This window comes from Microtus oregoni, unplaced genomic scaffold (assembly GCF_018167655.1).
Source record: "Microtus oregoni isolate MIOR12 unplaced genomic scaffold, Mior012 000031F_ref0000149, whole genome shotgun sequence".
NCBI classification, from domain to species: Eukaryota; Metazoa; Chordata; class Mammalia; order Rodentia; family Cricetidae; genus Microtus; species Microtus oregoni.
This window is the reverse complement of record NW_024543090.1, coordinates 23,727,812-23,742,510: the sequence shown is the minus strand read 5'-3', so window position 1 is coordinate 23,742,510 and position 14,699 is coordinate 23,727,812. Positions and strand designations below refer to the sequence as shown.

The window sequence follows — 14,699 nt, the reverse complement described above, 5'->3', positions numbered from 1 at the left end:
ACTTCAAGCACCACAGAGTCTGGAGCATGGCTCTCCTATGGAGAGGCTGGAGCATGGCTTCTGTGAGCAGACTCAAGGGAAGTGTTTCAGGCCTGCTTTCCCTCCACCTGCCAACAGGGAAACAGAGGCAGCAGGAGACTCAAGCCAGGATACCTCTGGTGAAATTTCACTGAAGATATCCTAAGGGCAACCTGGAGATTGGATGGGGAGGGAAGGGTGAAAGTCCTGTGCTCAGGGAAGGCCCCATCTTCAGCCAGAACTCCTGACCATGCTCTCCAGTCAAAGGAGAGAAGCCTGTGAGTGGCCTTGTCCCCTCTCCATCTCCTACTAAACAAGCGAAAAAACCTAGATCCTGCCTCATCCCCCAACTCAGTATTCCCTCTATCCTAGAGATTCTTCAGGGTGTGGCCTTCGGTAATGTTCAAAGAGCTGGGCTCTGGATAGTTGAAGCCTTGAACTGGATGTGGTGGGGTGACTGGCTATGGTTGTTTCCCTAATCCAAATAGTCCGACCTCTTTCCCTTTCTAATGTGGTAGATATAGCAGTCAAGCTCAAACGGCCTGTGGGATTTCAGGCCAGACTGTGGGGACAAACTAGAAAGGAAGACTGAAAGACCATGCTGAAAACCTCTCCGTGGGTAGGTAACCCTTCGCAATTTACACAAGACACTTGGGCGTGGTAACTTCCCAAACAATTTGGAAATGAAGGCACAACTCCAGGGCAATGGAGCTCCAGGCAGTGGCAGAATCAGGGAGAGTACCAGCCTGCCTCGTTCTTGTCCACATGACTGTGTTTCCAGACCACAGTCTTAGAATGGTGATTCTATTGGCCCCGGGGTGGGAGTGAGAGAAAGATGAGTTAAGATCTATTCCAACCTGGAAGATGAAGAGCAGGAAGTAACGCCCGTATACTTAAGACCCCAAAGTCCCTCCTTGGCATGACGTGATGGCGCCAAGAAATCCTTTAGGCCCAAACAAACTAGGTCATTCAACATGCTCAGGACCAGATGACCCTGTTTTTTCAAAACCTCAGCGTGCTGAGCTCAAGCCTTAGCGAGATCCCTTTCAGCCTCGGGGAAGGATTGGAGGTACGCGAGGCTCCGATTCCCGTTCTGCGGAGAGGAGGGCCACCGACCGGTGTTCCTTTTCCCTCCGTCCCCGCCCTTGGAGCCCCCTCCCTTGGAGCACCCATTCCCGCGGGTCAGGAGAAACGCTCTTGAATCTGACCTTGGCCTCTGGTCCCTCAGTCAGGGACTCTGATTGGCTCCGGCCTGGCTCCGGGTTCGCGGTAGCCCACTCGGTTCTGGCTGCCTCTTCAACTCTGAGCCCGGGCGGGCGGGGCTCGGGGCTGAAGAACGGGTAGCGCGTCCTGGCGCTGGGGCGGGGCACAGTTGGGCGGGATAGAGGCTGGCGCGGGGACCCGCCGAGGTGCTCCTAGGGGACCCGAGCGTGAAAGGTGAGACCATGTGGGGTGCAGGGCTCCTGCGGTGCCAAGGGTTCAGGCAGTGTGGCCATGTGGGAGGTGGGAAGGGCAAGTCTCCCTTAACAAGTTGGAGGGGGCTGAGGCGAGGGGTGGGAGACCCGAGAGGGTGTGGGGCAGGCGGGCTGTCCCCAGATCCTCGCCACACAGTCGGTGTCAGGGTTCTAAAACAAAGATAATCTTCCAATACCTACTTCCAGACCTGGCTCCAAAGCAAGGCATCCATCCATCTGTCCCCAAAACCTGTAAGTCTGGGTAACCAGGATTCCTGGTGGGAACCTCCCAGGTTTCACAGTCCTGCGAGCCTGGTAGCTAGGTTTGCGTTGCAGCTGCCAGGGACGCTGGCGTGGGTAGGGACTAGGAGGTCTGGGGGGCGGGGGTGGCTTGCACAGGGCCCAGGCGCCTGAGCACTATCTTAGCACTCGGGTCCGTCCGGTGTCCGAGGGCGGAGTGCCAGGGACGAGAAAGTTGAAAATGACTTGCAATGGAAGGCGGCAAAAGCACCAGGCCGGGTTTATGGGGTCATAACCTGGTCCGTATTTGAGTTAGAAGAATGGGAGGTTGGACGGGACCTTGATGGGCTGAAGTGTATAGTTTTGGTGACAAGACGTCAACGTCTGGACCTGATTCCGGCCTTATCCCCAGGACTAGGAGCATTGCGAGTGAGTTCCCAACGGAGGAGACGAGCGCGGGTGCCACGCACAGTATCTGAAAGAGAGGAAGGAAGGTAGGGAACCATGGATCGCGTGTGGGTGCCGGGGTCTACGCGGTTTCCAGGCGATCAGACCTTGAAGTGCTGCTCCAGCACCGACCCCTAGGGGCGCACTTCTTGAGTCTACACAGACCTATTCAGAGGTGGGGTGTGTGAAGGAGAAAGTCTTAACAAGAAATTAAGACAAGGCAAACTTCTTAAGGCTACAAAGTCACATGATTTGTCGACACTGAATCTTTATTTCTCTTATCTGGAGTTTGGGTAGGTCGGATTGCTCAGTTCCCCATCCCTGAGTCCATCATCATCCATCAATGGGGAATATCTCTCTCTCTCTCTCTCTCTCTCTCTCTCTCTCTCTCTCTCTCTCTCACACACACACACACACACACACACACCTCTACCCTCTTTATGAAGGAGGACTAGGCATTCCTGAAAATGACTCCCTTTAGTCAGCCAAGCTAAACTTTTCATGGGTTTTACTTCAACAGAGAGATAAGCCGTCACTTTCTGGTAGCCACGCATCACCTATCAGAGTGCTTGACGGGATTAGACATGTCACCTAAGCTGCCTTCATAGGGGGCTAGCAGTCCTTACACTGCCCGGGGGAGGGGGCAGAGGAAGACTTTAGGAACCTCTCTTGTCAAACTTCAAGAGAGGTTCCAGATCACCTACCAAACCCGTTGACTTTGAGTGATGAAACTGGTCATTACTAGGCTGGGTTTTCTTCAAGACTGTTAACTTTATCTCTACCCACCCAGCATAGAAACACTGGAAATCCACTTCATCTTGTTATAGGAAAGGACCGGGTGACTACATCGGAAATCCTACTGAACATGGGGAAGCCTTTAGTACTTACAGGCTGCCCTCCAGGCCTCATGAGAAAACAGAACCCTAAAGTGAAGGAATTGGGCCTTCTCAGTGAGAAAGCGCCAAGTCATCTCGGGGGTCCCTGTGAAGAACTATAGGTGTCTAGTTAGAGCACGAGAGAGTCTGGGTGCACCCGTCTTCTGTCTGTCTGTCTGTCTGTGGTTATGTAAGTCTGTAGGTATGTATTTGACAGTCCTATGTGTGTCAGTATAGACTGGATGTCATGGCAGCGAGCTAAGAGACCAGAGGGTAAAGTTAACATTGATGTGAGATTTTTCTAGATTAGAGCCAATTCTGCTGCCAGACTTTATTTGTCAAGCCTGGGAGAGAAAGATGGTCCCAAGAGAAACGCAGGCTTTGTGGAAAAAGAAGAGTCCTGCAGTCTTAAAAAAAAAAAAAAAAAAAAAAATCAGTCATTCTCTTCATGCAGGAACCCCTTTTGCATAATAATGGAACCAAATTAGGATCAGTCATAAAAATTCAACTCTACTACATCAGACAGTGCAGGGAAAGGAGTATCCACACCACGAAAGTGCATGATAATGGAAGGGACCATGCAAGGCAAATTGTCGTCACCAGCTGTCATTCGCTCTAGTCATCCTTAATATATATTTTGGAGAATCGGAAATGTTAACAATGTCCTTCTGTACCTGAGATAAAAAACCTTTTGTGAGTGTTTCTTTGACGCATCTTGTTAATAGAGATGAGCCATGCTCACAAAACTTTCATAACATCTCATTAAAATAAGTGCAGAAATACTAAGTGTGTGTGATCCCGACCAAGATGCATTGCGTTAGTTAATATCTGCTTCACATTGCAAGTGTCTGTTGTTGGAACTCAATCATATAATATGGGTTCTTTTTCATTTTTCACATTCGTGGGGAGGGGTCTGTGTGGTGTGTGTGTGTGTGTGTGTGTGTGTGTGTGTGTGTGTATGCATGCATGCATACATCCTAATGGGGACACCAGAAGACAACTTTCAGAAATCAGTTCTCTCCTTCCACCATGTGGCTTCCAGGGGTCAAACCCAGATTTTCAGTCTTGGCAGCAAGCCCCCTACCCACTGATCCACCTCACTGGTTCTAATATGACTTCTTTCTATGAACAATCTCGCTTTATCTTAATTCATGTCTTCTTTTTATCTCCTCTTCCCCCTTTCCTCTACTTCTCATCATCATCATCGTCATCATCATCATCAGTATTATCATATAACCTTGGATTGCCTTGAACTCACTGCGTAGATCAGGCTTGCCTCCCAAGCACTGGAATTAAAGGAGTGTGCCACCATGCCTGGCTATCCTAAATAAGACCTAAGGCCTTCTACATTGTATAGCCCTTCTTCCTGTATAGACTTTCTTAGAAATGGTTTCAGTTTTGGCATCGTAAATAAAAATTCACTACAACAAAAAAAAAAACATATGCTTTACAATAAATGTCACTAGGCCAGCAAGACAGCTCATCTAGTAAAGGCACTTGCCGGCTATGCCTGACAAGCTGAGTTAAAGCTTCAGAACTCACATAAAGGTGGGAGGATACCACCAACTCCACAGAGATGTCCTCTTGTTTCTAAATGCCTGCCGTGGGAAGTCACACACATACACACACACACACACACACCTACACACACATACATACGCATGAACTAATAAACACAAACATTTAAAAATAAAATGTTACAGTTAGTTATTTTATTTTAAAAAAGGCTCTATTTTATTTTTAAAAATTATGTGTATGACTGTTTTGTAGGTAAAAATGTCAGTGCACCATGTACATGACTGTTACCTGCAGAGGCCGGAAGAGGGCATTAGATTCCCTGGACCTGGAGTTACACACAATCATGAGCTGCCATGTGGTGGTTGGGAATTGAATCCAGGTCCTCTGCAAAGAGTAGCAAGTGCTCTTAATTAACCTCCAAGCCATCTTTCCAGCCCCTTATCTATACATTTTTGGCTGATCTTACAGTGTATGCTTTGTGTTCAACTAAATACAAATATTTGTGGTTTTGTCTTTACTATTCGTAGAGACTCTAGCTATTGGAAGAGGACTTCTAGACAGTTTTTTTGAGATCACTCAATGTAGATCAGTTTCCCCAGATCCCTTCTGGTGCAGCGTTGAGTTGTTGGCACTCAGTGAACGTGAGTGAGAGGACAGTGTGGGTAATGAGGGGACAGAGCTCCCTCTTGTGCGCAGACTCAGGAGGAGATGCCTATGGGACCAACTCACATATTCATTAATTTGATCCAGAGTTTGATTAGAATGTGCTATATGAAGATGATGCAAAGATGGGAAGATTAAATCTCTGCCCTCAAGTCTCTGTCTAAAGCGGAGACAAACGTTTAGAGTGATGGAGTACAGTCATTATTGGGACCATGAGATACACTCAAAACACCAGGAATGGGAGAGTGGGAAACCTTCCCATTGGTCCAGGGGCGTTAGAGGGAACTCCACAGAGAAGGTAAAGTGAGCTGAAATTTGAAGTGAGGAAAGGCATTTGCCAAGGCTGGAACAGTCCAGGTAGAGGGAACAGCACACACAAAGGCAAGAATGTTCGGAAGCATGTCAGCTATGGGGAAGGGAGGAAAGGGTGCTGCTCATGAAGCGCTTTCTATGTGAGAAAAGTGGATTTTACCCAAGGCAAAGAAGTGAAATGATTACATCTGCTTATTAGAAAATGTTTTTCTTGCACCAGGCAAGAGAGGATGAGACTAAAATCAACAGAACAGTAGCGAAGGGAGCCAATGGACAATTTCAGGAAATTCTCCGAGGGTATGATAGCTTGTTCATCAGGTGTCTTTGACAGTGGCAAAGCTAAAATGCAAAGAACCCAGAATGAGGACAGAACAGCAGAGAATTCCCTGTTTGCCTCTGAGAGCGTTCCTTGCACTTTCGGTGTCCGGTCTCATTCCATCCCCATAATGGATGTAAACTTTATTGTTTCTGTTTTTTCCCAATAAAACTACATAGAGGTGAAGCTGCTAAAGACAGAAGCAGAATGCAAATCCTCTGACTCCAAAACTGCTTTCTTTACTTTCCCACTTAACAATCTCCCTGCTCAGATTAAATTATGGGTCCTCCTGATAATGTGAGTCCCTGGTGCAGCTCACACTTGGGAGAACGAGCAGAACTGGGACAGTGGCTCTAAGGTTCTTTCTTCACCCCTGCTCTTGATATCTCTGAAGTTGGGGTACATCTTATCACAATGGCTGTTAAGGTTTAAATGAAGTACTCCCCCCCCCCATGATCGTGAGATAACAGTGTGTCTTGCAATGAATTCTGTCTAAAAGCTGATGAAATGACCAGGTATAATTTTACTGATGCCCTGTGTATAAAGGGACAAACAAGAGACAAACAAGATCTAAGATCAATCAAGCAACAAGGCAGAGAAGACCAAAGCCAGTATTTGAGTTGAAGAACCGCATGGACGATGGATGTGATGGACAGAAGGGGCCTATGTTGGTGATGTGTGGACTAGTAGGACCTCTGGTCCCAGCACTGTGCCTGACAGCGAACAGGGATTCCTGCAATGCCTAGTCAGGCTGTTCTGCACTCACCAGTCCCAGGAGCTAGGATGCTTAAGCTCTAGTGATAAACTCAGACTGTACACTTAGAAGCTTTTTGGCCTTTGTTCCTTTGGAGACTGAAGAAGAAAGGCAATCTTTCCGTAAGCCGTCCGCACCATCTCCTACCCTTATGGCTTTGTTTGATAGTAAATGCAGTTCTTTAGTTCTTTTTCTGTTCTGGGATCTGCCTGTACTAGAGTCTGGGGAGAATAAAAGAGAGGGTTTTTTTTTTTTCCTTTAGATATTCTCAGAAGAAACAGAAAAGGCCCAAAGGTAATGATGGTACTTATTTAGAGGGCTGAGTGGTTAGGACGACGGGCAACAGATACCGATTGTCAAGACCATAAATCTGTCACAGTCAAAAGATGGGGAGATGGATGGCTAAAAGGCAGTGAATAACAGTGATGGTGCTGAAGATCAGAGCGCACACGCAAAAACTCAGAGCCGACACTCCTCAGCGAATGCCTATTGTTGCAGCCTCACCACCTCTGCACGCCCCCGCCCCCCGACAAAATGGCTGCTCTTGGATACACCCTGCCCTTCTACACTGGCACCAAGCCAACCTTCCCAATGGACACAGCTTTGGCTGTTATAATCACCATCTTCCTGACTGCACTGGTCACCTTTATCATCATCCTGCCTGGCATCCGTGGGAAGACGGTAAGAAACAAACCCAACCCTGGAGACTCCAGCCCTGGGGAGGACTTCAGCTTCAAGAGTGAGAAGTCCAGACTCTGTCTAGAGGCAGACTCGGGGGAGGAAGTCCAGTACTGAGAACGCCTCTTCACCATCCCCCGTGCAGAGTTCCCCACTCCCTGAACCAAAAGCTTGGGAATGGTTTTGTGCCAGACACTCTGATCTTAATTGGCCAAGTGAGCTCAGCGGTAGAAGCCCCGCCCCTCCCCATGGTAGGAGTAGGAAGGGTGTACAGGGAAGGAAAGCTAGGCTTACTAAGCCCCACCCCTTCTGACTCAGAGGCTGTTCTGGATGCTGCGGGTGGTGACCAGCTTATTCATCGGGGCTGTGATCCTGGGTGAGTGCCAGATGCCACAGACTTGAGCAGCAGCCTCTGTCTTGTGCCTTTTCCTTTGTGGACTGCCTCTCTTCTTTCTGTGGCTCCCTAGTGGTCACAGATTCAGGGTGCCTTCCAGATCCAACCGCACATGTTACCATAGTTTTAGCCTCTTATTCTTGCCCTTGCCCTGAAAGGTGTGGACCAAGGAAAGCATCTTCCTACTATTTTTATTTGGGTCCTAATGAATGTAGGCAGGAGGACTCTCGGGGAGGGTTGTTTGCTGGGTTCCAGTGATTCGGAGAATGGGAAACACAGACCATTTTTATTGAGGTTGTCTGTGTTTGCCCATCGTGGTCTATGCTAATGTTCCCTTACCAGTTGCATGAGCGGCTGCCCATAAGTGGGACTGGGAGGATAAGCAGAGTGTGAGCATGGAAAATTTTAGATTCTGACCCTTTTCTTCATCCCACAATAGTGGTTGGCAGACTTACTATGAGCCAGGCCTGGGCTAGTAAATGGATATACAATTACAACAAGTTCAGGCATGGAACCCCTGTAGCTTTCCTTCTGACTAACCCAGCAAGGCCCAGACCTTCCTGAGTTGCAACTCCCCAATCCCAGCTGTGAATTTCAGTTCGGAGTGGTCTGTGGGTCAAATCAACACCAACACGACATACAAAGCCTTCAGTCCCAAGTGGGTCAGCGTGGATGTGGGACTGCAGATCGGGCTCGGAGGAGTCAACATCACACTCACAGGTGAGGGCTCTAACTTGGGGAGAAGGGAAGGCTCTGCTCCGTGTCTTGGAGATGCATCTTGTGTGTACAGAGCTACCATGTGTGCCCAGCACTGGAGCTTGGAAGGGTAGGAGCTGAGGGGGAAGGGAAATTCAGAACTGTCTCCTCTGTCCGCTCTTGGCCCTTTGCCCCGTGTGGATGAACCCCTACCCAGGTGAATGGTCCAGCCCAGTTCTCGGTTTCTTGCTAAGCACAGCCACCCTATTCCCCAGGGACCCCAGTGCAGCAGCTGAACGAAACCATCAACTACAATGAGGAGTTCCTGTGGCGCTTGGGAGAGAGCTACGCGGAGGAGTACACAAAGGCATTGGAGAGGGGCCTTCCAGACCCGGTGCTCTACCTGGCTGAGAAGTTTACCCCTCAAAGCCCATGTGGGCTGTACAACCAGTACCGCCTGGCAGGACACTATGCCTCAGCCATGCTGTGGTGAGCATGGATATGGGATGGGACAGCCCCTACTGGCCTAAACTCAGGAATAGATTATTTTTGTAGCCATCTCGTTTCCACTCAAGGGGGTATCCTGAGTGTGTGTGTGGGGGAGCTGGCAATAACCTTAGTTCTTGGTTGGCAAGCCACAGGCAAGAGTGCCCCTTGGGACAGCCTCTACCTGGACCATCCCATCCTCTCTGGCAGGTAGAGGTGCCTGGGCCAGTCCTCACTGCATCTTGGCTCTCCAGGGTGGCATTCCTCTGCTGGCTGCTGGCCAATGTGATGTTGTCTATGCCGGTGCTGATTTATGGTGGCCACATGCTGCTGGCTACTGGCCTCTTCCAGCTGTTGGCACTTTTCTTCTTCTCCATGGCCACATCATTCATATCACCCTGCTCGCTGCGCTTGGGCACCGCTGTGCTGCACACTCACCATGGGCCTGCTTTCTGGATCACATTGGCCACAGGTGAGACCCTCTCCTAAAGGTAAGGGCTGAGAATGGAGGGCAGGAACTATCATGTTGGCGGAGTGGATCCACTTCTAGAGGTCAAGACGTCTGTGCCTTGTTTAGAGCCCCATCCTTCTTAACTCCCTCACCGCCTGGCTTTCTCTCTCCAAGGCCATTTTCTCTCCTCATCCATGCTCACTTCCCTGTATCATTTCGGTCACATCCGTTATCCCCTAACTCTCTTTACTCACGTTCTCCAAATCTTCCAGTTGTACGTCCCCTCCTGCATCCCCTAACCACAGTTCTCATCTTTTCCTAGATCCCTTGTATGTCCCCAGCTCACACGATCCCCAAATGCCCTAAATCAACCTGGCTCACAGCGGCACTCTCCTGCCGTGCTGTGTCTGCCCACCCATGTATCGCATGCCTCCATCTTTTGTCCCCATCCGTCCCTAGTCTCAGTCCATCTACTTCTCTCTGTGTCTCAGTTTAGAGTATGAAAGTTCAGGACAGTAGACCCATACCAGCGATACAGACCCGAGGACATTCAGTGAGATCTATGAATTCCAGTTACCCTGAGGCAGGGACCCAGACCTCCCTTATAGAGTTTTTCCGATGTTCGGAGGAGCTGTTCTTGGAAGGACGTACTAGAACTAAGGCAGACACGTGTCCCCTTCATCCTCAGGACTGTTGTGTATTCTGCTTGGCCTAGCCATGGCAGTGGCCCACAGGATGCAGCCTCACAGACTGAAGGCTTTCTTCAACCAGAGTGCCGAGGACTCAGTGCTGGAGTGGGGTTCTGAGGAAGGGGGACTCCTGAGCCCCCGTTACAGGTCCACGGCTGAGATTCCTGAGACCCAGGACATTCCCATGTCAGAAGCTTCCTCTGAAACATGTTTCAAGGAAGAACACATCAAACCATCTGACTGTGCCCTGTGATGTTCCTCTACTGGTGGCCACCTGAGTTTCCAGATGGGCTCCAGACCTCACGGGAGCCTCCATAAACAACCAGAACAGCCCAGGAGGTGGTGTTGGGTGTGTCAGATGCCCAACTCCAATTTGAAAGATAGAGCAAAAGTCCCAAGGTTCTGAAGAGATGTCAACCGTGCCTATAAACACTGCCGTTTTGCAAGACAGCAGGGATGAGTCTCTGCGCAAACACCACCTTCTTGGATGCTTTGCCTCTTCAAGGTCAACCTCCCTCTCAGAACCAACATTTCGGGCATCAAAGTGGTCCCTCAGCACCCATCACTTTGTTTTGAGGGCCTGGGTCCCTCTCCTTTCTTTTTCGATTGCTCTCATAGTTTATGTGACCTCTGAGCCTGCACTGGAAGGAGACCAAACATCTTGTTCCAGATCTAACACTAACCAGTTGTGTGCCACTTTCTCTTTGAGCTTTAGTTCCCACATATGCTGTGTAAGATTCTAGGACTTGGGAAGAACCTTTGGAAAAAAATCCCACGATGTATATAGTGTGTATGAGTATTTTGCCTGCATGTATGTGTGCACCAATTGCATGCAGTGCCTGAAGAGGCCAGGAGAGGGCGTTGCAGAGATTCCCCCTGGAGCTGGAGATACAGGCAATTGATAGTCACCATGTGGGTATTTGTTCTCCAACCCTAGTACCCTCTACCACTGAACCATCTCTCCAGACTCCCAGGATTTATATTTTTATGCCTTGTTAATTTCTCTTTTAGCTCTCAGGTACAAACACAAAAGAAGTCAAGTGGGAAGAATTACAGAATCAACGCCAAAATCTTAATTTTTTCCCAGTAGATTCAGTTTGGCCAGTAGAGAGAGATGTGGGCATTGTAACCACCCTGTGGGGCAGCTCCCGAAGATGCAGGCGCCTGTCAGTTCCCCTCGGTCTTCACTAGAGGGCGCACCTCTCCCAGATCCCTTCTGTGTTTCTCTGCTTTTTTCAGCTCTTGAATAAACAATACTACATTATCACTAGCCTAGCAAAGCTCTCAAGAGTTTGTGACTCCAAAGGCCAAGAGACATCAAGGAAATGGATAGGCGGGGGAATTTTGAAAAACAAAACAAAACAAAAGTTTATTTACAGCTCTCCAAGAAATCATTCCCTAGAGCAAAGGGCACGTCCAGGGCTCCCCCTCGTCCTCCTGCGTGGTCGTGCAATCCCCTAGACTCAGATGAGCTCCGGGCGCGCCCTTAACACTGTCTTCAGGTCTGCAGGATCCCAAGGAGGTAGGAATCCGGAGTTAGTTCTCTTCACAGGACAGTGGTAATATTTAAGTCTGGGTTCTCGAACTGCTTGTGTTGCGGGTTGTCCAAGATGAGAAGCGATTTCCCTTTCGCCTGACTGCTACAGTCGTTGCCACTTTGATCCAGAAAGGAGCGAAGAGCGCTGGGCCAAGTGTAGTGGAGAATCACCACCGCCGCTCCGAGGAGGAGGCTTAGGATGCCTGCATCGGAGGATGGAAAGACGGAGTCAGGGATGCAGGCGCTCCTTGCCATCATCAGGAGCCAATCCCCGGAATTCCTACACACACAATCCTCAGAAAGAACTCTTCCGAGTTTTACATGATGCACAAGTTCTCACTCACCCTAACTGGGGCAAAATACTGAACCCTCCCAAACTAGTTCCACTCATCGTAAAATGAGAGTAACAGTGTCTCCCCGACCTTCTGGCCGCTATTGAGAGGAAGAAATAAAATAACTCATTCTATACGCTGGATAGCGCACATCCTTTACATATCCCAGTCACCACCAGGTGAGCATCTCTTGGTACCCACCGGTGGCCAGCGTGACCCAAAAGGAGGGGCCGTAGTGAGGCGTGAGGGCGGCGGAACCCAGGCGGAAGGGGCAGAGTGGCACGCTGGAGATCGAGGCGAAGGCGAAGACGCCAAAGAGCGTGAAGGCGCTGGTGCTGAGCAGGGCCAGGCCGCCGTAGAGCGGGGCGGGCATGGACAGCAGCGCGTTGGCGATGATCCAGAAGCAGAACGCCACCCTGTGAGGGACCAAGGCAGCGCGCCAGTGAGCCGGGTTCCCTGGCCAGGCCTGCTGGAGGCGCAGGGGAACCCCGGAGAGAGCCGGCTCCTGCGCTCTTGCCGTGGCTGGGATTCCCTTGATTTTTGCTGCTCGCCAGAGGATCCTGCCCACGAGGCTGCAGTTCCAACCTGCAGCTCCCGAGGCCGTGCTCTCCGGGTCGCACACACCCTGCCCACTCCCCACACACCACACGCTCACCACAGCGTTGCTGCAGCATAGTGTCCTGCCAGGTGATACTGGTGGTACAGCCCGCAAGGGCTGTTGGGTGTAAACTTCTCTGCCAGGTATAGCACTGGGTCCGGCAGCCCCTTCTCCAGGGCATCAACGTACTCCTTGGTGTAGTCTTCGTCCAGACGCCAAGTGAACCGCTCATTGTAGTCAATGGTCTCATTCAACTGCTGCACGGGTGTTCCTGCAGGGAAGCCGTGGGGTCAAGGCCAGAGACCCGGAAACTGAACACGTTCAGTTAGGGAGATAAGGGTGGGGCAATTGGCAGGAAAGAGAAAGATTAGGTAGTAGTTGGGGGAAAACCCAGATCCACGTCAATCAGAGGCTTTCTGAGCCGGAAGGATGTAGAAGATCCTCTAACAACTCGTGGCACTCAGCTCCATGGGATCTCCCAGCCCTAAGAACTCACTTGGCCCCAGCCTCCTCACCTCTGAGTGTAATATTGACGCCCACCAGTCCCACATGCAGACCGACGTGGACTTGAACACGGGCTGTACTGAAGGCTTTGTAGGATGTATTGGTCCACACTCCCCCCACGAACCAGTCTCCGCTAAAGTGCACAGCTGTGGAGAGATGCACACAGTAACTTGCGGGGATGGGTGACAGTGGGAAGCGGTGATGGGAGGTGGGGCAGAAAGATGAAGGCTTAGGACCTGGTGTAACAGCAAGGCAAGGTCAGGAAAGTGGGCACTGGCCAAGAGCAATAGTGGAGGCGGCAGCGGGAGCGGAGGTGAGTAGGGTGTACCAGGGCAAGTAAGCTTTCATCAAGGTCAGCCTAGACTACAAAGTGAGAGGCAGTCTCAAAACAAAACATCCACAGCAAAAGAACAGCCAGGGGTGCCCGAAATAGGTGCAGAATGGAAGGAAGCCCAGGAAACCAAGCTGGCTCCCCATTTCTCGGTGCCCTCTGCCACTCTTTCCCTACTCCAACTCCTTTCCCCATACACTCACCCACAATTTCTGCACCGATGAACAGACTAAGAAGAACTCTCACCAACCAGAACCAGCGCTGTGGGAAGAGACAGACACTCAGGTCAAGACTGGGTACTGCCCAGTCCATCCTCAAGACCTGCCTTGACCCCACTCCATCCCAGCCTTGCTTGCATTTATGACCATTTCCCCTGCCCTGTTTTCAGGTCCACCTTGCCTGGCACTCTCTGGCCACCTTTTTACCCCCAGCTGTCTGGCTCCCGTTCATTACTTCTAGTTCAGTCACTGCTTGGTGAGGCTCAGTGAGTTCAGAAGTGCCAGGCAGACAAGGGTCACCTCTCCCAGAAGAGGGAGGCCCCAGGACCTGGTGGCCAACAAAAGGAGAGGAACAGTGGCTATTTCTAGATGAGCCAGTTCTCCCAAACTGGCAAAAAGATCAACACAGAAAGACTAGAGGTCTTTTCAGACTTGGGGGGAAAAAGACAGTTTAGGATATGGGGGCTGGGAGCATTTAAGGGAATTGCCAAACTTGCTACAAGTTTGAACACCCTGTGTAAGAAACACACAGCAGTCTAAATTGCCCATCCTCTTGGTCAGAAGGTTCAGAGAGAGGTGGGAGGTCCTGGCAGCACCTGAAGCCTCCACTACTGGGCTGGTTCTCACTTTCTGCAGCAGCCTCCAAAATAAGGCACTTGGAGTCCCCCCTCCCCACCCCAAGTCCTGAACCAGGAACTGTCCCTCTCCTTGTGAAGAGTCCTTTGCCGAACCAGATTTCTAAAATTTGTTCCTGCTGATCCTCAACTCAACTATTTATGAAGAATCTTCCTTATTCTTGTCTGCCCTGAATCTCCGAGAAATGCTCTACGTATAGCTCTCTCACCCCACGACATGAGCTTCTAGAACCCTCCTAAGAACTTTCAGTACCCCCTTACCGAGTGGCCACGGATCCCAGGCAAGATTAGCAGGAAGCTGACCGCTAAGCACAAGAATACCAGGATGACAATGAGCAGCGGGACGCTGAAGCCCGCGGCGTGCCTGGGTTGGGGATAAAAGGGCATCACCCCGTCCCACGCAGTCATTCTGAGAGAAGTTCGAGAACTGCGAACTGGTGTGAGTAAAAGAAAGTCTGAGACTCGCGGCTCTCTTAAGAAGCACAGAGACGGGATCCCGAAGCTCTTCCTGATTTGGCAGGTTCGCGCCGCCTTTGCGAAGAAAGGCAGACCC

The 14,699-nt window shown here is 50.4% G+C and overlaps 3 protein-coding genes across 4 annotated transcripts in view; 1 reads left to right on the top strand and 2 right to left on the bottom strand.

Moving 5' to 3' along the window:
- Positions 1-1,306, bottom strand: part of Duox1 (dual oxidase 1) — a 33,760-nt gene extending 32,454 nt beyond the window's left edge. The window contains exon 1 of the mRNA XM_041679095.1: positions 1,227-1,306. The gene's annotated coding sequence lies outside the window, so the exon portion shown is untranslated. The remainder of the gene's footprint in view (positions 1-1,226) is intronic.
- Positions 1,307-7,131: 5,825 nt separating this feature from the next.
- Duoxa1 (dual oxidase maturation factor 1) lies at positions 7,132-10,309 on the top strand. Of its 2 annotated transcripts, XM_041679241.1 has the most exons (6): positions 7,132-7,278; positions 7,594-7,651; positions 8,255-8,389; positions 8,641-8,854; positions 9,106-9,323; positions 9,991-10,309. In XM_041679241.1, the coding sequence occupies exons 1-6, from the start codon at positions 7,132-7,134 to the stop codon at positions 10,242-10,244; spliced, it is 1,026 nt and encodes a 341-aa protein (XP_041535175.1). In that variant the 3' UTR covers positions 10,245-10,309. The 2 variants fall into 2 exon arrangements, with proteins under 2 accessions (XP_041535175.1, XP_041535176.1); XM_041679242.1 differs by lacking the exon at positions 8,255-8,389.
- Positions 10,310-11,352: 1,043 nt separating this feature from the next.
- On the bottom strand, positions 11,353-14,693 carry Duoxa2 (dual oxidase maturation factor 2). Its single transcript, XM_041679133.1, has 6 exons — positions 14,408-14,693; positions 13,497-13,554; positions 12,974-13,108; positions 12,516-12,729; positions 12,062-12,276; positions 11,353-11,731 (listed from the first exon to the last, which is right to left on the bottom strand). Exons 1-6 carry the CDS (start codon positions 14,552-14,554, stop codon positions 11,538-11,540), a joined length of 963 nt encoding a protein of 320 aa, XP_041535067.1. The 5' UTR covers positions 14,555-14,693; the 3' UTR covers positions 11,353-11,537.
- Positions 14,694-14,699: the final 6 nt, after the last annotated feature.